This window comes from Trichechus manatus, unplaced genomic scaffold, assembly GCF_000243295.1.
Source record: "Trichechus manatus latirostris isolate Lorelei unplaced genomic scaffold, TriManLat1.0 scaffold00015, whole genome shotgun sequence".
Taxonomy (NCBI): Eukaryota; Metazoa; Chordata; class Mammalia; order Sirenia; family Trichechidae; genus Trichechus; species Trichechus manatus.
This window is the reverse complement of record NW_004443951.1, coordinates 5,242,774-5,267,270: the sequence shown is the minus strand read 5'-3', so window position 1 is coordinate 5,267,270 and position 24,497 is coordinate 5,242,774. Positions and strand designations below refer to the sequence as shown.

The 24,497-nt window shown below is 36.9% G+C and overlaps 1 protein-coding gene across 4 annotated transcripts in view; it reads right to left on the bottom strand.

The window, feature by feature from the left end:
* FAF1 (Fas associated factor 1) overlaps positions 1–24,497 on the bottom strand; it is a 573,118-nt gene that overhangs the window by 113,510 nt on the left and 435,111 nt on the right. For all 4 annotated transcript variants that reach the window (XM_023727090.1, XM_023727089.1, XM_023727088.1 and 1 more), the window contains exons 14-15: positions 8,740–8,876; positions 4,564–4,652 (exon numbers count right to left, since the gene is read on the bottom strand). In XM_023727090.1, coding sequence (XP_023582858.1) covers positions 4,564–4,652; positions 8,740–8,876 — 226 coding nt within the window. The remainder of the gene's footprint in view (positions 1–4,563; positions 4,653–8,739; positions 8,877–24,497) is intronic.

Sequence of the window (24,497 nt, the reverse complement as noted above, 5' to 3'; positions counted from 1 at the left end):
TGTATTTTCCATGAATTTGTCTGCCTTTTCCATGAATTTGTCTATTTTTTCTTCATTTTTATCTGCTTTTTGCTTCAACTCTTGGATAATTCTGAGTATTAGAGATTTAAATTCCCTATCAGTTAGTTCTAGTGCCTTTCCTTCTACTGGAAAATCATCTGGTGTTTTATTTTGGACACCTACTGGAACCATTCTGTCCTGTGTTTGTAAATGTTTTGAAATTGTCTGCTGTCTTCGGGGCATTCAGCAGTTATTTTTCTCGTTTATTGATTGTAGATTTGTTTGTTTCCTCCTTTTTTTTTTTTTTTTCTTTAAAATTTGGCTATGTCTGAGCAGGCAGGCTGTGTGTTCTTTGTTGTTTGCTCATCTTTGGGCATGATACTTTTCGCCTCCTTCTCCAATTAGCAGAGTCAGTCACTCAGATATGGTACAGCAGGGCAGGTCTAGCTGAAAAGGAGTTGCTGGGATGGGTTGTTTGTGGCACTTACTAAAGCCACCAGGGCAGGTTGGTAATCAGTGCAGGGCAGGTTCTGGTAGGCCATGCCTGTGCTGCTTGGTGGTGTGATGTTAAGTGCACGGTGCAGGTAGGCAGGATGGAGAGGGGAGACTGCGATGTGTGGAGCTAAGATGGGTATGGGAGAGAGGAGAGAGGAATGGGAGCCAAAAACATACAAACAAAAAAGAGTGCTAGGGGAGCTTGTCATTGGAGTGGAGAGATGAGAGACTATGAAATGGAGAAAAACAAAAAGGGGAAGAAGAAGAAAGAAAAGAATGAACAAATAAAAATTAGAAAGAAAAAAGAACAAAAAAGCTCCCAGGGATTCCACCGGTGAGGCTACGAGGTCTGGGGAAGTTGTTCCCAGGTGTTGAAGTACAGCCTGGCTAGGAGGCATAGAGGTATTCAGCACCAGGTATCCAGGGGACAGGAAGAGAAGGAAGGTATACAGAGAAAAGAAACTGAATAATGAAGAAAAACAAAAAGGGAAAAAGAGGGAAAAGAAAACAAAACAAATTAAAAAACAAACAAACAAGAAACCCCCCCCCAAAAAAAAAAACAAGAAAAAAACCATGAAAAAAGAAATGCCCTCAGGGATCCTTCTGCATGTCTGCGCAAGTGGAGGGGGTAGGTCCCAAGCTGCACAGCACCGCCTGGCCAGAACGGGCTCCCAACTCGAGAAAAGAAAAAGCAAGCAAGCAAACAACTGAAAACAAACAAACAAAAAATAGCCCCAGGATCCCACCAGCATGGCAACACGGACTGGGAAGCAGTTCCACACTCGAATGGAGCTCCACAGCCCCTCAGGAAGAAGCAGAGATGGCGCACAGAGCCAGGTATTTGAGCAAAAGGAGGGAGAGGTGGTGAGAGGTAAGGAAGAAATCAAAAGAAGTGGAAAAAAGCACAACCAGCAGCCAACAAATGGCACTCAGGGAGTTGGCCAGTGAGGGCAGTTGGAATCCAAGCAGCCGGTACTTCCCGGCCAAGGGACTGTGGCTGTGGGAAGCAGAGGAGGACGAGTGGGGGTGAAGAAGGGTGGGTGTGAAGAAGGGTGGGGGGTGGGAAAGCGTATATCGCTGTTTACCGGTTGTTCTGTCTCCTGCTGGAAGCTCCGTGAAGCTGCTTTCTCGTACCCCCTATTTGCTGGTTTCTGATAAGAGCCCAAGATGGCGGATCCGTGCTGCATTAGCTGATAGGGGACCTTTCCATGTACGTCTCCTTGCTCTCTGTTCGCTGTCAGCTTCCTATTCCATTTGGTGCTCGGCTGAGTTCTTTCTCTCTTCATTTGAAGTTTAGGATTTCAGGATTGTTGTTTTCTCTGTTTGGCTTAGTTTTTCGGATCTTTGCTGTGGAGGGACGGCGTGGTGCTTCTGCCTAGAGCGTCATGTTGCCGGAAGTCCTAAAATGAAATTCTTAATGACTTCAATCTTTTCTCTGCTTATCATGATGTTGCTTATTAGTCCAGTTGTGAAGGTTTTTATTTATGTTGAGGTGTAATCCATACTGAAGGCTATAGTCTTTGATCTTCATCAGTAAGTGTTTCAAGTCCTCTTCGTTTACAGAAAGCAATGTTGTTCACCTGCACATTGCAGGTTGTTAATGAGTCTTCCTCCAATCCTGATGCCAACTACTTCTGTATATATTCTGGCTTCCAGGATTATTTACTCAGCATACAGATTGAATAAATATGGTGAAAGAATACAACCCTGACACACACCTTTCCTGATTTTAAACCATGCAGTATCCTCTTGTTCAGTTCAAAAGACTACCTCTTAGTCTACGTACAGGTTCCTCATGAGCACAATTAAGTTGTCTGGAATTCCCATTCTTTGCAATGTTATCCATAATTTGTTATTGAATGCCTTTGCACAGTCAATGAAACACAGGTAAACATCTTTCTGGTATTCTCTGCTTTTAGCCAAGATTCACCTGATATCAGCAATAGTATTCCTTGATTCACATCCTCCTCTGAATCTGGCTTGTATTTCTGACAGTTTTTTCAGTTGGAAAAATGCCAAGTGTGTTCTTCCCTTTTGGTTTTCTAATTCCAGGTCTGTGCATATTTCATTACAATACTTTATCTTCTCAAATTGTCCTTTGAAAACTTCTGTTCAGCTCTTACTTCATCATTTCTTTTATTCGGTCTTGCAACTCTACGTTCAAGAGCAAGTTTCAGTCTCTGCTGACAACCATTTTGGTCTTTTCTCTCTTTTTAATGACCTCTTGCTTTCTTCATGTATGAAGTCCTTGATGTCATCCTATAACTCGTCTGGTCTTGGTCATTAGTGTTCAACGCATCAAATCTATTCTTGAGATGGTCTCTACATTTAGGTGGGATATACTCAAGGTCATACTTTGGCTCTGGTGGACTTGTTTTAATTTTCTTCAGCTTCAACTTGAACTTGCATTTGAACAATTGATGGTCTGTTCCACAGTCGGCCCCTGGCCTTGTTCTGATGATGTTGAGCTTCTCCATTGTCTCTTTCCACAGACAGAGTCGATTTGATTCCTGTGTACTCCATCCAGCAAGGTCTATGTGTATAGTGTACTCCATCCAGCGAGGTCTATGTGTATAGTTGCCATTTATGTTGTTGAAAAAAGGTATTTCCAATGAATAAGTCCTTGGTCTTGCAAAATTCTATCATGTGATCTCTGGTATCATTTCTATTACCAAGGCCATATTTTCCAACTACTAATTCTTCTCTGTTCCCAACTTTTGCATTCCAATTACCAGTAATTATCAATGCACCTTGACTGCATGTTTGATCAATTTCAGACTGCAGAAGTTGTTAAAATCTTCAATTTCTTCATCTTTGGCCTTAGTGGTTGGTGCATAAATTTGAATAAGAGTTGTATTAACTCATCTTCATTGTAGGCGTATGGATATTATCCTATCACTGACAGCACTGTACTTCAAAATAGATCTTAAAACGTTCTTTTTGATGATGAATGTGCCACCATTCCTCTTAAATTTGTCATTACTAGAATAGTAGACCATATGATTGTCTGACTGAAAATAGCCAATATCAGTCCATTTCAGCTCACTAATGCCTAAGATACTGATCTTTATGTGTTCCATTTCATTTCCGATGGCTTCGAATTTACCTAGATTGATACATCCCACATTCCAGTTATTAATGGCTGTTTGAAACTGTTTCTTCTCATTTTGGGTCGTGCCACATCAGCAAATGAAAGTCTGGAAAGCTTGATTCCATCCACGTCATTAAGGTCAACTCTACTTTGAGGAGTTGTATTTCATGTGCCTTCCAACCTGAGGGGCTCATCTTCTGGCATTATACCAGACAATGTTCCGCTACTACTCCTAAGGTTTATACTGGCCAACTTTTTGGGAAGTAATTACCAGGTCCTTCTTCCTACTCTTCTTAATCTGGAAGCTCTGCTGAAACCTGTCCACCAATGGTGGCCCTGTTGGTATTTGAAATACCAGTGGCATAGCTTTCAGCATCACAGCAACACGCAAGCCACCACAGTAAAACAAACTGATAGACGAGTGGTGGGCACAGTGCCTAGCATATCATGAATACTAAGTGTTGATTATTACTGTCATTATCAGTAATGTTGTTACTATTTTTTTATTTGATGCCTCCTGTCATGTATGCCATCTGAATATGTTTGGGGGATTGAGAATTTTAGAATTCTGAATTCTCACAGTGCTTCAGAAATATGTTCAAATTTTTTTTTATTGCTAATCAGTCTCAATATTTAGAAAGAGTAACAGGACCTTAAAAGTGAGTTATAAAACTCATACAGTACACGATTTCATGGACAGAAGTTTCTTCTGTAAATAATTTTCAGAATTAATTTCTTGCAAACTGATCTCCCACTAGCCCCCCAAATCTCACAAGTATAAGGAGTCCATAAATCAAACAAACTGTTGAGTCTTGGGGTCATGAAAAGAAGGACTAACTCACAGCATAACAGACCTTGGTTAATCTGGAAACATCTTCATAATTCTTATTTATCAATCATGACATGGGCATGTATCATCATTTGACAAATGACCTCATCAAAATCCTATTAAAGGTCTGCTTAACCTTTAGCCTTACCTCATCCTTTATATCTTCCTGTTGTTGGGCTGTGAAGATCTCCATTGCAGCCATGAGTCTCATCATTAACTCATCCACTGTTGTGTTTCCTAGCAACACATGGAGATTGCCAAACTTCATATTATTAAAGTTATTAAAAAATGGAAAGTCCATTCTAGAATTAATCAGAAAGGAATAACTACAGTCTAAAAAAAAATACAGATTAGTATGCTAATATCTAATTAAAATAGTTACATGTTTTCATTGAAATATTTCAGTAAGAAAGAGTAAAGCAGTATACTGGCAGTTGAAATTCCAGAATATTCCTATTTGAGGGACCAATCTCTTAACTGGAAGAACTTTTAGCATTGTAAAGAGGAATGTCCAAGTCATGAGTACAAAAAGTCCTTTCAAGTTATGAAAACATACCTATTTAATAACCCTAGCAACAACTACCATTTGTTTACATACCAGTGATAAAGATAAGCACTTTACATATATTATCTTACTTAATATGAAGGTCCCATTATAGATTTTATAAAGAAGAAAACCAAGGTTTAGAGAGCTTAAGTAACCTGCTCAACCAAGGTCAAGCTGATTACGTGGTGGGGCCAGGATTTGAAACCAGATGGATGTGACTCAAAAGCCACTTTAGTACACTGTCCTTTAATTAGTATTATCTCTTGTTATTAAAAATTCCCTAGTGAAACAAACAAAACTCAATTTCTGAAAAAAATTTGGTTTCTTTTTCTGCCCAATTGATATTTTTCCCTCTCGGGCTACTTTCAAATTACTATACAATAATCTTTATGAAGAGGGCATTTTAAAAAAGTTCGATTTTCCTTAACATTATTTTATTCTCCGTCCAAGTCGATAACAAACATATAGCACATATATGTCCTTTCCTGGATGTATCAAGTCCTTGTTATTTGCTTTGGATGCATCTACAAAAAAGCAATGTGTGAGGATACGTAAAGATATATCACTTCTTCTCTTTTCTCAAACTACAAGCAGAGTGAGTTTTCCCCCAGGGCTGAAGAAGGGGTCTTCTTGACTCATTAATGAAATGGCCACCAACGGGATAATGAACAGCAAGCATCTTAGCTGGTGCCTTTCCAGAGAAGGGCTTGATTATATGATCAATCAATGGTCCTTTTCCCAATTTTTCTTATGACCACTGACAGCATGGGGTTAGGGAGCATCTGTGGTCCTTAGCAAAAAAATGATCCAATTTGGTCATATCAGCACAACTCTCTCAATAAATGAGCTATAGAACAAATGTTACCTTGGTGTGGTATTATAGTACTGAGAAAATGGAACTGGTCTTGTAGTCATAGTTCCAACCGTAGTTCCACTACTTATAAGCTAAATGATCTAGTACCTAGAAATTGTCTAGCACTTCATAAATAAACATCCACTTAATAAACAAATAAATGACCACGTGTGTGAGTGAGTGACTGCAGCTCTCTAAGGATCAATTTTTTTTTTTAAATCTTCAAAACAGGGATAATACAATCTCTGTAGGGTTCTTAGAAAGATTAGAGATAACATAAAGTGCCTGGTACATAATGCGTACAAAATCATTTGTAGTTATTATTATTAATAGATATGACAGATGGTAAAAAGTTTAGCAGCATCTTCAGTGTAGATTTTGTTACTGGGCAAGTCTCTGGGCTTCCATATCTCATTTGCAAACTGTAGTGACTAAGGTTCACAGCATCGGGCATAAACACTTTATGAAGTGTACTGAAATCTTTGATGGGAAAATACTACAGTTGTACAGGGAACTACACACGGGCCATTAATTTTCAGACTTAAGTCACTGCTCATCAGGTATGCTTCAGCCTTATCTGGAAGGACCCACTGCCAAACTGGACTTGTAGGTACTTTATACTTAAGCCCTTAATGATCCAAGATGGAGAAAAGTACCAGTTAAAGCAGCTCAAGGCCAACTTAGAGTCTACTACAGTGGTTCTCAAACATTTTGGTCTTAGGCCCCCTTTACATTCTTCAAAACTAATGAGATCCCAAAAGAATTTTTGTTTATGTGGGTTATAGCTACTAATATTTACTGGACTAGAAGTTATAATGGAAATTTTAAAAACATTTATTTATCAATTCATTTAAAGGTAATAATAAACCCACTACATGTTAATAGAAATATCACATTTTAATGAAAAAATGACCATATTTTCCAAATTAAAAAAAAAAAAAAGTTTAGTGAGAAGAGTGGCACTGTTTTAATATTTTTGTAAACGTCTTTAGAGTTTAACTTAATAGAAGAAAACTGGATTTTCGTATCTACTTTTGCATTAAACCGATCACAATATGTTGCTTTGGTTGAAATTTATCAAGAAAATCTGGTCTCACACAGACACGTGGATGGAAAAAGGAACGTTTTAATAAATAATCGTGGATATTCTTCTTTGATACTATACCCAAACTGATAAGTGAAGTTTCTTTAATGGTGCAATGTGGAATTTGAACCCATATCAATGAACTGTGTGTGCTTTGTTACATTAAGATCCATTGGTCGTACTTTGAATGGATCTTTTACCAGCGCATGATTTTATAACATCATGGCATTAGTCATTTGGAAAATACTGGCTCACTGAGTTACACATATCTTCTGAATGCTGATACATGCAGAAGACTATATATAAAAAAATCACATTTTTAATACCATCAGAAAAGTATATACGTTGTCAATCTTATGGTGATGGATATAAATTTTCTTTTGAAAGTTCCATTTTTATCACTGGCAACAAATACTGTCAATTATTTTCTTCAAGTGACAGACTCACTTTGTTCATTTTGGAGAAAATGTCTGTCAAATACCCAGGCTACATGACCACAGTTTGTCTGTCAGTCATATTTTCAAGTAAAAATGATCTTCAGTAAAAAAAGTTTAGCTCACAACTGAAGCAACCACAAGTATTTTGGTATGCCGCAGAAGTGCTTTATGCATGCCTCCTGTTGTGTCATACAAAACTATTAATAGGGTTGAGATTTTAAGAATACGACGATATGACTGATGACTACCAGTACAGTTTTGTGCCACGGCCTTGGTTAGTGCTAAGGTGCCAGCAGTTCTACACACCATTGCCTTGGCACCACTACTGCAAACGTCAACACAGTGAAAAAGGCAAATAACATCTGTGTATTATTATGAAAATAATTTTGACCTTGTGGATTCTCTGAAAGGGTCTAGGGACCTGGGGGAGGGATGCCGAAGGGAGAGGTAGTAGTGGTCCCTGGACTACACTTAGAGAACCACTAGCTGTTGCAATATTGTCTCTGACAGGAAAAGCAGCAATGAAATGTTATCTTCATTACCCATTTACCCTATGCAAATCAGTTCCCCCAGCAGGTCTTCTTAAATACTGTTTATGAAACTACATGCTCTAGTTATACAGAAAATAGAAAATAGGACAGGTTTTATTTTATTTGAGTTTTTAAAGATCTGGAATTTACCTCCCCTTCTCCTATCGTATTATCTGCTACAGAACTTCTGACTTAAATGGGGGCAGAATGAAATACCCCAGATAGTATACAAGCTTTAGCTTAGGGCACTTAAAAATCTTTTCCTTGTAGCACAGTGAAGATATACTGTTTTCAATTTAAGTTTTACCACAAATAAGGTAATATTTTACACTATATATATCATTCACTTATTTTTGTGTAAAGAATATGCACCATGGTTAAATTCACAGGCATCCTATAGGTTCATGCCTCAGGGTTCCAGCCTAGACATGGATTCACACAAATAAGGAGAAACAACTACCCCTGTGAACTATTTGATTTGCAATATACAGTCACTGGATTTTCTACATAACTGAAGATAAGCATTTCTTTCAACAAATCAACATTACAGCAAGAAATCTATATATGAAATGTCATATTTGACAACTGATTATGACCTAAATGCTAGTTTAGAGAACTTAGCAATTCTGAACATTTAACTTGAATATCTATGTCCCAGGGGCTGTGTAATTTTATTAAGATGTTTGTTGGATTTTCATGTAATGCATTAATTTTTCATAGTACCTATACTTTTTGAAGATGTTCTTCCCTCAGGATATTCTATAATTTAAAATGCAAAAATATTTATCAACAAAAATATTGTAAGGTTTGAAAATAAAAATTATCAGATCATCACATACATGAGACTCTATTCCCCTTTGACATGTACTTTACCTTGTATCACATTTAACACTTCATTAGATGATCGCTTTCCCATAATAATCAGGAAAAGTGGAAACTGATCTGTTTTTTGAGTCCGAATGGTTTGTGCAACAACACTGCCAAAGTGTCTATTGCACATTGTCAGAAATCTAAAATGAGATAAAATCCAAAGTAAGTTTCATTTAGGAGTTTAAAAAAATTTACTAGCATCCCAGCAAAAAACTCTTTGTTTTATTAGTTATGTTAATATTAGAGAAGCCTGCCTTATATCAGTATATAAAATCTTCCTATATTGATTTTTCAACTAAATCATAAATAATTATCATAAGAAAAGCAGGAAACACATCCTAAATGCAGTCTGGGGTTTACAGCATAGGATTCTTAGTTCTAAGCATGGCAAGCTGTACTAGCCTAAACTATAAGAAAACAAACCAAATGAATTTGAAGAAGAGAGAATTTCTTAAATAGGGCAAACAACATGGTGTGGTACAAAGATAAATTGAGTAGTATCATCCTAAGAAACAGGATTTAGCAATGAAAACATTTTCACAAGTTATTAGAAACAAGAATTACACTTCAGTGTTTTCTTCAGTAATAGCAGGTCTTCTAGTTTCATACTTAGTATGAGATAAAAATAATAATTCTAAGCTTTTGACCAAAAAAAGCTAAGAGATATTAGCATACCGAAGTCTAGCATTAGTATTCTTAACACGATCTGGAATAAATGAAAAAACTGATAAAGCTTTTCTCTTCTATTAGAGGACTGTTTGAAATTAGCATTTCTTTCAAGAGAAAAGGGTAGCTTATGATATGTTTTCAGATCTGATGGTAAAAAGTAAATGTCATAATAATAATGAATTATGAAAGACCAAATGCAAATATAGAATGCTTTAATAAGATCCAATTTAATAAAGTCTGTAAAAATAATGGACTTTTAATAACACAGGTCACAAAAGGCAAAACAGTGGAAATTCTAGGGACTAGCCACTGGTACTGGCTTATTAATTCTTAATTATGTTCATGAAAGGCAACTTAAATCATGTGTTTTCTTATGCCTTATGATAATATTTCAGGTAACAACTCCTCTGAAATGTATGTTCTAGCTGATGAGCCAAGTCCTGTCGTCACATGCATTAAGAAGGTAAATCTATTTGAAAAGACAAACGGCATTAAAATGTCATGTGCTCAGATTCATTTGATATCCAAATTCAAAACAGAATCAAACCTCTTAATTTTTAAAGCCAATATATTTCTTATCTATAGAAATTCATCCCAGAAATTTAGGCTGACTCCTCCTCAAAACCTATGCTGTGACTACAGAAACCAGACTGTGTTAAGGGCCACCAAAACTGTTGGCAAGAGTGTCAAGAAAAGTTAGCACCATTGTAATGAATTCATTGGGAGGCATGTTCATATACACACTCACAGCAGCAATAACCAGAACTCATGGCGATTTGAAATGACAAGGCCTTAAGAAATCCATTGTTGGCCATGAAATTTCAGTGCCCCCATGAAAATTCAGATCTTCACATTCCACAACTATTATGGGATAAGCAGCTTAAGCCTCCATACCAAATTTCACACCCATATAGCTTCAGCTCATGAATGGGGATATATACATCAGGAGACTGTAAAGTTAGGGTCTCATTTTTCTTTCTGCTTCTTACTAAAATATTTGAAGTCAGTCTTGACCCTGATCTGTTCATTGGCAACCTCTGAAATTAAAGACGTCAAAATCAGTTGGAATGCCATTTCTTACAAAAGACAGAAAATAAGTCCTTGTTGCTTTCACACCAATGGATTAAGTGGCTATCACACAGCAGATGCCCATCACAGCACTAGCCTCACAAGTGATATTAAATACTGGCTGAACAGTACAAGATATCCACCCAATCCCTCAAAAATGGTAAAAAAGGGAGAAAGGAAGGAAGGGTCTATAAGGCTTAGTAGTTTCCAGAATTTAATTTCAAGACAATTTGCCTGGAAATTGTGTACTTCTCAAATTCTCTTTTTGTAAACATGAGCTAGAAAGGAAAATAATTAAAAAATGTAGGTATCTTTTTAGGTTTAAAATAATATATAACATAAATATCAAAACTACACAAAGCATATTCAAGAGATACACTTCCTTCAAAGACACACAGCCATTCAATTAACTAGAAGATACAACAAAGTGATTAGTTTTCTGCCAGGTATTGGCAAATTACTCTAATTTTTTGGAAGCAGTTAAGAAATATATGGGGATCATACAGCCAGCTGATACCTTCTAGTGGCCTTAACTAACAATTTGTTCTAATCAAAGAGGGACTTTGTTAAAATTTTAATTAATCTTCCTGAGACCCGAATCATGTTTATTTTGAGATTTTCAAAATGCAATCGAGAGCCTGTAGGGCCAATGGACAGTACCAAATTACAAAATTCCTACTTGTCCTTTCATTATAATTTACAAGGACTTAAAGAAGCACTTCACAAGGTATCAAATCTTTCTCACGGCTGGGAGGCTCTACTTCTTCCCCTTCAAAATCCCACAACAAAGTCACCATATACAGCACATGACCAGTGGCAATAAATTCAGTTCAAAACATTAGAACAAAAACAGGAGCGGGAAAAACAAGTTGTTGTTCTAAGAGAGAAAGTACGGTTCTCCTAATTGTGGTATTTTCTTCCTTTTGAAGACAAAAATATTTGCCAGTGCATCCAGGGGCAGCACTAAAGTTGTCAGCCTAACTGCACATGGGGCTCATCAGAGTCAGATATCATGAAGGGACTCCTAAAATCTCAAACCCAAAAAGGAAAGCAATGACAACTATTTTGTGACAAAGTGAAATCGCTTTGTTTTTTAATTACAAAAGATTTGGATAAATCAAACAACCAACATATTATAAAGTTATCTGAGGAGGAAAATAACAAGTTGTCAAATAAACCCTCAAAGCCACAAGCCAAAAATGACAAATTTGAGGACAAAGAATAAATGCCCTGGTGGCGCAGTGGGTAAGAGCTTGGCTGCTAACCAAAGGGTCGGCAGTTCATGTCCACCAGCTGCTCCTTGGAAACCCTATGGGGCAGTCGACTCTGTCCTATAGAGTCGCTATGAGTCAGAATCGACCTGGCAGCAACTGATTCTCGTTTAAAGAGAAGGAGGGAGGGAAGAAAGAAGGAAGGACTGAAAAAATGAATGAAAGGAAATGATTAATCACAAACCAGGTATAATGAAGCAACATATTGGCGGTGGCGGGGATGGGTAGTGGAGAAGGAGGTGGGGGCTGGTTAGGGAATAGGAAGTCTGATCTTTAGCTTTGCTGAAGAAGCAAAATATAATTAGTAGCCTATATTCACCAGAAAACTAAAAATGGGAAGATAAAAATGGTTTTAATCGAAATTTAGGAGAGAAAAGAAAACAGAACATCTGATGGCTAGCATATATTAATCATTAGTAAAAATTTCAGTCTCTGAAGCATTGGTCTTTTCTATCTTGCTAATGGAAACCAGGATTGCTAATGAATCAGATCTGGGAAAAAGAAATTACATTTTAATCCAAAACAGCATATAGTTTAGTTTCTTTCGATCAAAGTCATAATTACATAAGTCCTCACTGACTTTTACTAAGGCTGTACTTCAGCATAAACTATATACTAAAAGGAACCTAGGAATTTTGGGGGGAGGAAGATAAAATTCCATAAACTCTTATTGCCTACCTACTGTATACCAGGTACTGTAAAAGAAGGCATATTGATCATAATGGAGGCAATAAAACTGGAAACTATTTGAGAATCCCCGATTATTACATTTCAATGTGACTTCCATAAGTTCAAGAAGCCCTAGTGGTGCAGCAGTTAAGAGCTTGGCTGCTAACTGAAAGGCCAGCAGTTTGAACCCACCAGCCACTCCTCAGGAGAAACATAAAGATTACAGCCTTGGAAACTCTATGCAGCAGTTCTACTCTGTTCAATAGGGTCACTATGAGTTGGAACTGCGTTTGGTTTCCTTAAGTTTAAGGGGCCTCAGATATAAAGTGGGAATAATACTTATCTTTAAATTTTTTGCAAGGATGATATAAGATATGATACAGAAAGCACTTGTAACTGTGCCTACATCATGGTAGGCCCTTAAAATTGGTAGCTATTTTATTATTATTAAATGCATAAAGATGCATTTTTGTAATCACTTTCAGGATTAAAATGATAGCTTTTACTTGCAGGCCAACGCAGAGATTTTCTGCATAGTAAGGTATAGCATCAAAGACTTGCTGACTAAATAAAAACAGTCACTGATTTTATTTTCATTCAGAAAATTAGAAGAAAAATAATATTTGGAAAATAAGAGAATACAATTATAGATGGTATAACTGTGCAATATTGTAAGACTTCATACATTTAAAAGTGGATATAAAACTAAATCACTATTTTTCTTTTTCATACATTTATGTTTAATGATGTTAATTAATTTAAAACCAAGAATCAGTATTATATTTTCTAACTGCTTACCCTCGAGCCATTAAACACATTAAATGTCTTTCTGATTATCTGTGAACCACTTCTCCAAAATGAGAGGTTAGCAGGCAGAAGAAATTCAGTGCTAAAAGAACTTCTCTGATATTACCTAATAATTTGAGGCAAGTCTGTATGTACCTCCTTAGCTATAGCTGCTGACCCTGTACTACTTCTTTTGAAGCCGTCTTGGTTTAAGGAGCCTCTTTCCTTTAAAATAGATCAACTGGCAGTTTTTGCTATGGTAATAAGCCTCATTCCTTACACATATTCCTTCAATTGTACAGTTACATTCATGCAGATTGACAGAAAAACCAGAACTTAAGATAAAGGACCTGAGAAATCACCTACCTATCTAGCTAATAGGAAATTAAAGCCAAGGTCCTTTATGTGGTGAGGTGAAACTTATCAACTTGCTAGCATTGTCAAGCATACCAAAACCAGGCTGGCCGAAGAGTTTTGTCTCCTACCACATCACTACTCCTATAAGCCTGCATGCCCATTCCATTGTTCAGCTCATTTCTGGAGTTCCCATTGGGAATGATCCTCAGCATCCCTGGCACATGTCCCTTTATCCTTTGAGTATGGTTTTGATTTTTGGAAGTAGTCCTAAATCCTTGGTTAAAACTGAGTCAGGTAAAGAGGGTATATGACTAAGCTGGGGAACAATGACTATAAAGGCAGTAATCCTCAAGCTTTAGTAGCCTAGGGACTTTACTTAAAGGCAAATTCCTCAGTCTCATACCCCAGAGATTCTGATTCAGTAGATCTGAGGTGGGGCCCAGGAAACAGCCTTTTTCATACCCCCTACCATCTCTCCCCCAGATGATTCTGGTGCAAGTGGTTAATGGACCACACTTTGAGAAACACTGCTTTTAGGACACAGGACTGATTTCCTTGTAAAGCTTTAAGCATTCTCTGAAGGTAGTTCCTAAAAAAAGTTGTCTCAAAATGTTTTGTACAATGGCAGCTTCGCTGAACCAAGTGTTTCGTCTCCTGAGGTGACCACTTGAAGATGTTAATTCCCACTTGCTTCATTTGCATGGTTGAGCTCCAGTCTGACGTGAGACAAATGGGCAGATACCTCAAAAATCTGTAAGCTCCTCTCTGATGATGCAAAAAATAAAAATAAAAAGGCAAAGAAGGGAAAGTTGTAATATAAAATAGAATGGTCAAGGAAGTCTCACTGAAAAGTTGAGATTTGATCAAAGACTCAAAAGAGGTATGGCAGGGAGTAAGAATAACTCATCTCAGGGAAGAGAATTCCAGGCAGAGAGAACAGCAAATACAAAGACCTTGAAGTTAGAGAGTGCCTGGCATATTTGAAAGGTAACAATGGCTGGAGCAGAGTGAACCATAAAAGATATAATTGATAATGTTGACTATTTCTACATGGTAAAAAACACTATAAGCAAGGTAAAAAGATAAATAACAATTAGGGGCATAATATCTGAACTTCAAATTACAGAAATAGGGCTAATTTCCCTAATACATAAAGAACTCCTAGAAATCAATAAGAAAAAGATCAAAGAACAATATATACAGACAGTCCCAGAAAAAGAAATACTAACAGCTCACAACTATTGCCACTAAGTTGATTCTAACTCATAGCGACCCTATAGAACAGAGTAGAATTGCCCTAATAGGCTTTCCCCAAGGAGCAGCTGGTGGATTCAAATTGCTGACCTTTTGGTTAACAGCCATAACTCTACTCAAAATAACTCATAGTGAGCTAACTCCCAATTAAAACTACATTAAGAAACCATTTTTTCCACTTACCAGATTAATTTAAAAAAAAAAAAAGTTGGTAACACCCTGCATTGGCAAGTTTATGGGGAAACGAGTACTACTGCACACTGTTGTTAGCTGCCGTGGAATCAGCTACAACTATGGCGCGCTTATGTACAACAGAGTGAAACGTTGCCTGTTCCTGTGCCATCTTCATGATCGTTGGTATGTTTGAGTTTATTGTTGTAGCTACTGTGTCAATCCTCCTCATTGAGGATTTTCCCTTGATTTCACTGACCTTGTCCTTTGAGGGTGGTTTTGATTTTTGGAAGCAGTTCTAAGTCGTTGGTTCAAACTGAGTCAGGTAAAGAGGGTATATGACTAAGTTGGAAAACACTGACTACTTTACTAAACATGATGTCCTCTTCCAGCAGTTGTTTTTTTCTGATGACCTGCCCAAAGTAAATGAGCAGAAGTCTCACCATCCTTGCTTCCAAGGAGTACTCCAGTTACATTTCTTTGAGACTGATATGTTCATTCTTTCGGAAGTCCACAGTATATTCAATATTCTTTTCAACATCACAACTTGAAGGCATCAATTATTCTGACTTCCTTTTTCATTGTTCAGCTTTCACATGCATTTGAGGTGACTGAAAAGACCATGGCTTGGAATAGGCACATCTTAGTCATCAAAGTGGTATCATTGCTGCTTCAAACTTTAAAGAGGTCTTTTGCAGTAGATTTGTCCAATAAAATAGATGGTTTGATTTCTTGACTGTTGCTTCCATGGACACTGATTGTTGATCCAAGTAGAATGAAATCGTTGACAACTTCAATTTTGTCTCCATTTATCATAATGTTGTTTATCGGTCCAGTTGTGAGGATTTTCATTTCTTCCTGTTCAGGCATAATCCATACTGAAGGCTGTGTAGTCCCTGACCTTCATCAGTAAGTGGTTCAAGTTGCCTTCATTTGCAGCAAGCAACGTTGTGTCATCTACATATTGAAGGTTGTTAATGAGTCTTCCTCCAATCTTGATGCCACATTCTTCTTCATACAGTCCAGCTTCACTGGTTATTTGTTCAGCATACAGACTGAATAAGGTGAAGGGATACAACTCTGCTGCACACCTTTTCCAATTTTGTTCTGTCTGAACAATTGCCTCTTGATTCATGTACAGGTTCCTCATGAGCACAAGTAAGTGTTCTGGAATTCCTATTCTTTGTTGTGTTATCCATAATTTTTTCATGATCCACATAGTTGAATACCTTTGTTTAGTCAATAAAACATAGGTAAACATCTTCCTGGTATTCTCTGCTTTCAGCCAAGATCCATGACATCAGCAATGATATCCCTTCTTCCATATCCTCTTCTGAATCTGGCTTGAACTTCTAGCAGGTCCCTGTCAATGTACAGCTGCAACTGTTTTTGAATTATCTTCAGCAAAATTTTGCTACCATGCAAAATAATGATATTGTTGATAACTCCTACATTCTGCTTGACTGCCTTTCTTTGGAATAGGCATGAACCTGGATCTCTTCTAGTCAGATGGCCAGGTAGCTGTCTTTCAAATTTCTTGACAGACAAGTAAGTGCTTCTAGTACTGCATCCATTCATTGAAGCATATCAACTGGTACTGTACACTGCTCTTGTTGTGTGCTGTCAAGTCCATTCTGGCTCATAGCGACTCTATAGGACAGGGTAGAATTGCCCCATAGGGTTTCCAAGGTTATAATAATGTTTTTTGTTTTTTTTTTAAAATTTCTCATTCAAAAATTTATACACAGGTGTCTGGAGTCTTAAACGCTAGCAAGCAGCCATCTAAGATGCATCAGTTGGTCCCAATCCACCTGGAGCAAAGGAGAATGAAGAACACCAAAGACACAAGGAAACTATTAGCCCAAGTGACAAAACGGGCCACATAAATCAGAGACTCCATCAGCCTGAGACCAGAAGAACTAGATGGTGCCCGGCTACCACAAATGACTGCCCTGACAGGGAACACAACAGACAGTCCCTGATGGAGCAGGAGAAAGTGGGGTGCAGAACTCAAATTCATGTAAAAAGACCAGACTTAATGGTCTGACTGAGACTAATGGAACCCCGGAAGACATGGCTCCTGGACTCTCTGTTAACCCAGAACAAAAACCATTCCCGAAGCCAACTCTTCAAACAAAGATTAGACTGGACTATAAAACATAAAATAATACTCATAAAAAGTGTGCTTCTTAGTTCCTAAGCAGATACATGAGACTAAATGGGCAGCTCCTGTCCGGAGGTGAGATGAGAAGGCAGAAAGGGGTAGGAGCTGGTTGAATGGACACAGGAAATCCGGGGTGGAAAGGGGGAGTGTGCTGTCACATTACAGGGATAGCAATTAGGGTCACATAACAATATGTATATAAATTTTTATATGAGAAACTAACTTCAGCTGTAAACTTTCACCTAAAACACAATAAAAAAAAAATTTATACACATATTGTTTTGTGACATTGGTTGCAATCCCCATAATGTGACAGCATGCTCCCCCTTTCCATCCTGGGTTCCCGGTGCCCATTCGTCCAATTCCTGTCCCTTCTTGCCTTCTTGTCCTGCTTTTGGACAGGGGCCTAGGCTGTAATCTTTATGGGAGCAGATCGCCAGGTCTTTTCTCATGTGAAACCACTGGTGGGTTAGGACCTTCGACCTTTTTGGTTAGCATCTGAGTACTTAACCATTGTGCCACCAGCGCTCCCTATTGTACACTGTTAGTAGGAGTGAAATTGGTACCAAATCCCTGATGGGCAATTTGTTAATATCTATTAAAATTACAAATACATACATATTCTTAACCTAGCAATTCTACACCTGGGAATTTCTCCTATAGATATATTTTCATGTGGAAAGCACCTATATACACAATTACTGCAGCACTGTTTGTAACAGCAGAAGAGTTGACGTAACCCAAGTGTCCATCCACAGAACCAGGTTAAATATAGTATTTCACAGAACTGAAATACGTACTATGTAGCCGTAAAATAGAAAGAGCTATATATGGAATATATTTAAGATATAATGTTAGCAGAAAAAGCAAAGTGTTAAAGACTGTTTACCATTTGTATAAAAATGGGACAAATATATTTGCTGTTTGTATATAAAATAACCTCTGGAAGGATAAATAAGAAGCTTATAATATTTTTCTGGGGAGGGTAACTTAGAGACAGAAGTAAACAGGAGACTTTTTACTACATTTTTTTTATCCTTTTTGAATTTTTATTAATGTGAATATATTAGCCAATCATGAAATAAATATAAAATTTGAAAGTAAAGATAGTAATTCCCTTACATAAAGAAAAATAATGTGCAATCTCAAAGTTTTAACGTGACAATAATCATACTTGTCTATTTCTTCTCAGCCTTTTGTTCAAATATATCTTTTTCATCTTGTGGTAATCACTGGCTGGGTGGATGTGGTATTTTATGCTTCTACATAATAATAAACCAGCATTTTTAATAGCTGAATAATATTTCATTGAGTAGATGTACGTGTTGCCAAGTTTATGACTATTCACCCACAGCTACACTTTTGCTTTTAGTTTTCAACATTATAAATACTAGGATAAACATACTCAAGAATTAGAAAAAAAGTCTGTGAAGTGGAATTATTGAGTGAAAGGGCAGAAACATTTAAGGATTATTGATACATACTATAAAACTGTTCTCTAAAAGGATGGTATAACGCAAACATTGTGTGCACGTTAGCAAACACGGTCAGACTAAAGGTACTTTTAAGAAAACACAGCATGAGATTTGGGGATGATTTAATCTAAAAAGCATCTCTCACCTGTCTGAAGTTTAGACTTCCCAGTAATAGTAAACTGTTAATTTGTCTCAATAGATTAGTAGTCAGAGTTTTTTTTTTTAAAAAGCCAAAGAACTTCTTAATCTACCTTCTTGCAGTCATCTATAAATCACTCAAGTGAAAAAAGGCTTTGAGATACTGACAGTTTAATGACAGGGCTGTAGCTTATCTATAAGGGACTAATTCATACTAATTTTTTGGAGGGATGATAATCATAAATAGATAATTGGTTATCTTTTTTTCTCACCGCTAGTAAGAACATAAACATTTAAGTACAAGAACATTTTCCCATATAAGGGTTAGTTTATTACTATTTTTTAATCTAGATCATAGAATCTTAGTTGGAAGGGATAATACAGTATCTAATCCAATCTCTTATTAAATGCAGAATTTCTTTCTCTAGCAATGTAAAGAGAAGATTCATTTTCTAGGCACTGTAGCAGAGAGGAAATTTATGCTAAATGCCATATAACATTTCTTCTGTGTTCTGTCTTTCACCAATCAAGAAATATTTATTAAGCTTCTACTAAATATATGAGAAGATAATTCATGGTCCTTAAACAGGAAGGGTCTTTTGGGTTAGGTATGTCAAGGCCTCCAAACAGTAAATACAACGTGGTATATAACTGAGGCTTACATTTAGTGGTTCAGATCAAGTGCCGAAGGAGATAAAAGGAGGGAATGAGGGCTGAGAAGTCAGGGAGAACTTCACATTCTAAGATCGTGCTCCTAGACAGCTATTAGGAGGAGAAGAGCATTTTCTTATTTATCTCTGCATTCCCAGCACCTTATGAATGGGCCAAATGATGCTTTAGTAACCTTTATCTCTTATGCGACAATGTTGACCGTATAATCTTCCTTTTCTTCTTCCAACTACTTCCTAAATCAGTTAAATTGAAAGACCAAAAAAAAAAAAAAAACCCAAACGCAACTCATAGGGACCTTATAGGACAGAGTGGACCGCCCCATAAAGACAGTCAGGGTGAATTATCATGGTCTCCAAGGCCTCTTTCGCTGTACTTCCACCCCTACAGGTCATTTGGACCCTCTTTGAAATAAGCACGTGTTGGTTCACAAGTTTATGACTCTACCCTTCCCTCCTGATTTTCAGTATATTGTATTTTTTACATAATTTCACCTCGTCACTACCCAGTGACTGGAAACGTGACTTAGAAGAGATGTAAAACATCAAAATATTAACATATTAGAGAAAGTAGGAATTACTGCAAGCAGCATAGAATTATGGGAAGAAGACAGACCATGGAGTCAAATAAACCTATTTTTGTCACTTACTAATTGCTTCTTTGGATAATTTAACATCTCTAAGCCACAGCTTTCCCATCTATAAAAGATAGTGATACCTACTTTTGGAATTGGTCTGTGAGTTAATAAATATTACTTCTTTTTCCTTCAGAGTCCCAATTAGTTTTTCCTTTCTTTCCCCTCCTAAAATTAAGGACATGGAGAAATGTTTCCTAAAATAAGTTACAGCAGCAATCTCAGACTTACATCACTAAACAAGGAGTCATGCTTGGCACCATGCTAGGCACTAGATTATATTGCTGTGTAACTTCTAGAGTATGCATCAGCATTACCATAAAATCATGCCCTACTCTAGAGATTTGAAATAAAGATATGTATATTTTCATGTTCTGATTGTTTTCCAGCTGCAAAATTTGGAGACTCTGTGATATTATTATTATTCTGTAAAAGGTTTTCAGCATCATTTATCTCAGGGTTGGTCAATTTTTCTTGGAACCTTGGTATTTATACACAATTTCCTCGTGTATTTGAAAAGAGCTATCACCCTAACAGATTAAAAAAAACGTAGGAGAACAGTAAGTAGAAATTTCATACACAGTAGGGAAGTCTTTAAAAGATAAATGACCAACAGGACAGGGTATTAGCACTTTAGTCACTCATCAAAGCTTTCAAGCAAGAATCGATTGCAATCCAACATTTGATAAAGGCTCGCTTGAGACAGCTGATGGTTGACAGAGAGTTGAATGGGCATATTGACTGTGTAGGTTTTTCCTCTAAGCTCTGTACCTGTTATGAGTTAGATCATCAAAAAGGAATATTTAAGGACCATATAACCTAACCTCCCTAAAGAATTACCATTACTGAAAAAAGATTTAATACAAAGCCCTCTGCTTTTACAGGGGATTGGTATAAGAAATATCTATTTAAAATAATCTGTTTTCTACAAAACAACAGTAAAGATAATTGTTGATTACATTTCCTAATGACTCTCAAATAGATAATCATGCAATAAAACTCCCCCTTGAATTCAGCGCTGGGAAATCTTGAGATGAACTATTAGGCTTCCTTTTATCAGATAATGAGGACTGTAAACTATAAACTCCAGGGCATAGGACCTGGCATATAGTAGAAACTCAACAGATATATATCAAATGTTCAGATGGATGGAAAAGTATATGCCTATCATATTTCTTTTTTTCCCTTTAGCTGCCACAACTATAGACGTTATAGGAGAGAAAATAAGGACAGCAAGAATGTTTTTCCAATTAAAGCACAGTATACGGTACATAGTCAGTGTTTAATGGATACTTTTCTGAATAGATAAACGGATAGGTGGCACAATGAATGGGGCAATGAACAGCTAGAATGAATGATGACAGAAATGACTATCATCTGAGCAATCTGCATCCCTAAAGACAAGCAAATACTTTGATTTTCAAAAAGTATAGACTGGTAAATTTGACCTCTGTCAAATTGAGAAATCTAGAAAAGTCATTTAGACAAATGGTTTATGAACACTTAGAGAGAACACAGAAGTTATGACTAGGAGCCAGCATGGGTCATTAAGAACATACCATGTCCAACTAACCATGAAGTTACTAGACTGGGAAATCATAAGCATTCCAAATGCTTATAATATCTGGACTTCAGAAAGGCACATATGACAAGATGTCTCAAGGTATTCTTCAGGATAAGATAATGAAATGAAAGCTAAGTTAGGTAAATTCATTCGTCACCAGAAGGTTGAACCTATAGAGTAGTACTAAATTGAGAATGGTCTCAAATAGTTTATCACTTGGCTTTTACCTGTCAACATTTACATAACTGTCCGAGATAAAGAAAGAAAATATATACATATAGATAAATGCACTGAGCACCTACTCTGTGCCAGACTTTTCAATCAATTATCCCATTTAATTCTAATAATAACCCTGTGAGTAATGTGGTTGTATTCCCATTTTCTGAATAGAAACTGCAGCTTAGAGGGGTTAAGCAACTTGCCCATGATCACATTGCTAGTGGCATAGCTAGAATTCCAACCCTGCTCTGACTAAATCCAAAGCTCATTCATACTCTTAACCATTATGTTGTCTTGCATTCTTATAACATTCAAGAAATAATTAGCACTGTAGTAAGAAACAAAAGTGAAAAAGATCATTCTTGACCTTATGAAGCTTATATTCTAGGGAAAAATTAGAAAATAAGTTAAAAAATAAGAAAAAATAATGACATTTGGAAAGTTCTAGGAGGGTGCTATAAAATAAGACTGATGGTAGTGTAGCCTTCTCTAGGAAGGTTCATCACGCCTTTCTGAAGAGGAGACATTTAAACTGAGACCCACAGGATAGAAAAATGGGGGGTATTTGTCTTTCTGATGACTTCCGTTTTTTCCATCAACCAGTGGGGGCAGCTGGGAAGGGAACTAAGTAGAGGGGAGTATGACATGTTTGGTGAATGAGGAGTACGTATGAAATAGGCAACTTTCCCAGGGAAACAGCACTAATAGAAAGCCACAGAAGCCCTGCCCAGCATTACTGTGAGCTCATTTAAAGTTCGGGTTTATAGAAAAAAGAAAAAAAGAGTCAGTGTGATTTTCTCCAGTGTTCAGCTGCATAGGTCCAGGCACAAAGAAGATGAATAGCTGAGTTCAGCAAAGGTGAATGCAATGCAGGGAGACAGAATTGAGGGAGTTTTTAAACTATCCCAAGGAAGTGATAATGATGGACTTTGAAATCTAAATAGGACAAGAAGGGAAATGAAGACCAGAGATGGGAGAAGGTGGATGGAGGGAGAGAAAGTGGTAGGGTCGATAGATGGGAAGGCATGATGAGATGAAAAAACTGTAGCACCTGTGAAACTTGAGCAAATGAGTGAGAATGACAGGAAGTGAGAGTTTAGAGCAAGATGTTTGAAATCAAAATATATGAAGTACTCTTTTGACTGATGGGGTCAAATTCTCACCAAATCTGTGTATCAACATTTGTTATCTCATGCCGATGAGAAACTCTGATGAACAATTATAAGTGTTTTAAATTAATTAATGGTTTCTTAACTTTTTTTTTCTCAATGTGGTAGAAAATGTTGATAAAAAAATAAATAAGTACCACTCACACACACACACACAAATACATATATATGAGGTAATATAATTTCTACTGATGATCACATCGAAGCATGAAAAGAAGGGCAGAAGAAAAATTCTCTGAAGTTGGACATGTCTAGGAACTGAGAGGATTATCAAGATTGATGACAGGAGTAAAGATGATAAGGAGTTAAGGTCTCATTTATGAGTGATAAAACTTGGGAGAGAAAGGGAATGCCCTTAATAGGCAGAATCTGAACCCCAAAACATCTTGCCAATCAACTGCATTAGTAAAGAATGGCAGAGATGTGGTTTAATAATAACTCGGTTGGAAAACAGGTAGGGAGTTTTAGTTGACTCCTTCAGTTCAATAGAAGCTGATAATAAAATTCCAAAATAGAATTGTGCATAGCACCAGACAGACCACCTCGGGAGCACTATGTTCAATTCTGGGTACCTTTAGAAGGAGCTAGGCCTAGATATCCTATCATATGAGGAACAGTAGAAAGAACTAAATATACTTGGAAAGAAAAAGGCAGAAAATTAGGTCAAAAAAAGATGGCTACAGTTAAATTGATAAAGGGCTGTAATGCAGAAGAGAAGTTAGGCTTATTCCAGGTAATCCCAAGGCCAGAACTATGACCAAAAGGGAGAAAGTTTCAGGGAGCTCTCTATAGGAAGGAGCACTGTAGCAAAGACCTTTCTAGCTTTTAAATCTTAAAAATATGCTACCTTTTGTAGCTTCATTTCCCAGCCCCTGGCAGTATTCAGGCACAGCATCTCACAGAAAAAAATGCCTGCATGAATGTGAGTTAGACTACTGACTAAAGATGCTTCCATCTCCTAAATCTAAGATTTGGTGACTCACATGTTTCTTTGTTCCCTAAACAAAAGGTCCATGTCTTATACTTCTATTATATCTCCCATAGGGCTTTACATATAGTAACTATTAAATATAATTTTGTTGCTAAATCATACAGTATGAAAAGGGCATGAAACGAAGCATTATATAGCAGAAAAGCATAGGCAGACTTGGGATTTATATCTGGTACAACCATTTGCATGCCTTGGGTAAGTTACAGAATATCTCTGAGGCAAAAATAGTTTCCTCATATATAAAGGATTAAATAAGGTAATCAAAATAAGTGAGAATTAAATGAGCTTATATATATAGTGTCTGGCACATAGAGGTACTCAGTTAATGGTTGTAGTTATTACGTATTTTGGTCCTTTAAAAGCAGTAGTGACAGTCTTGCTCTTAGCTATTACCACTCTCTCAACAGATGCCCTCTGTTACCAATGGCAAGGTTTGGAAGACAGTTCTTAAGGGTAAGGATGGGTGAAAGGAGGCAGAAAATGACTACGACTT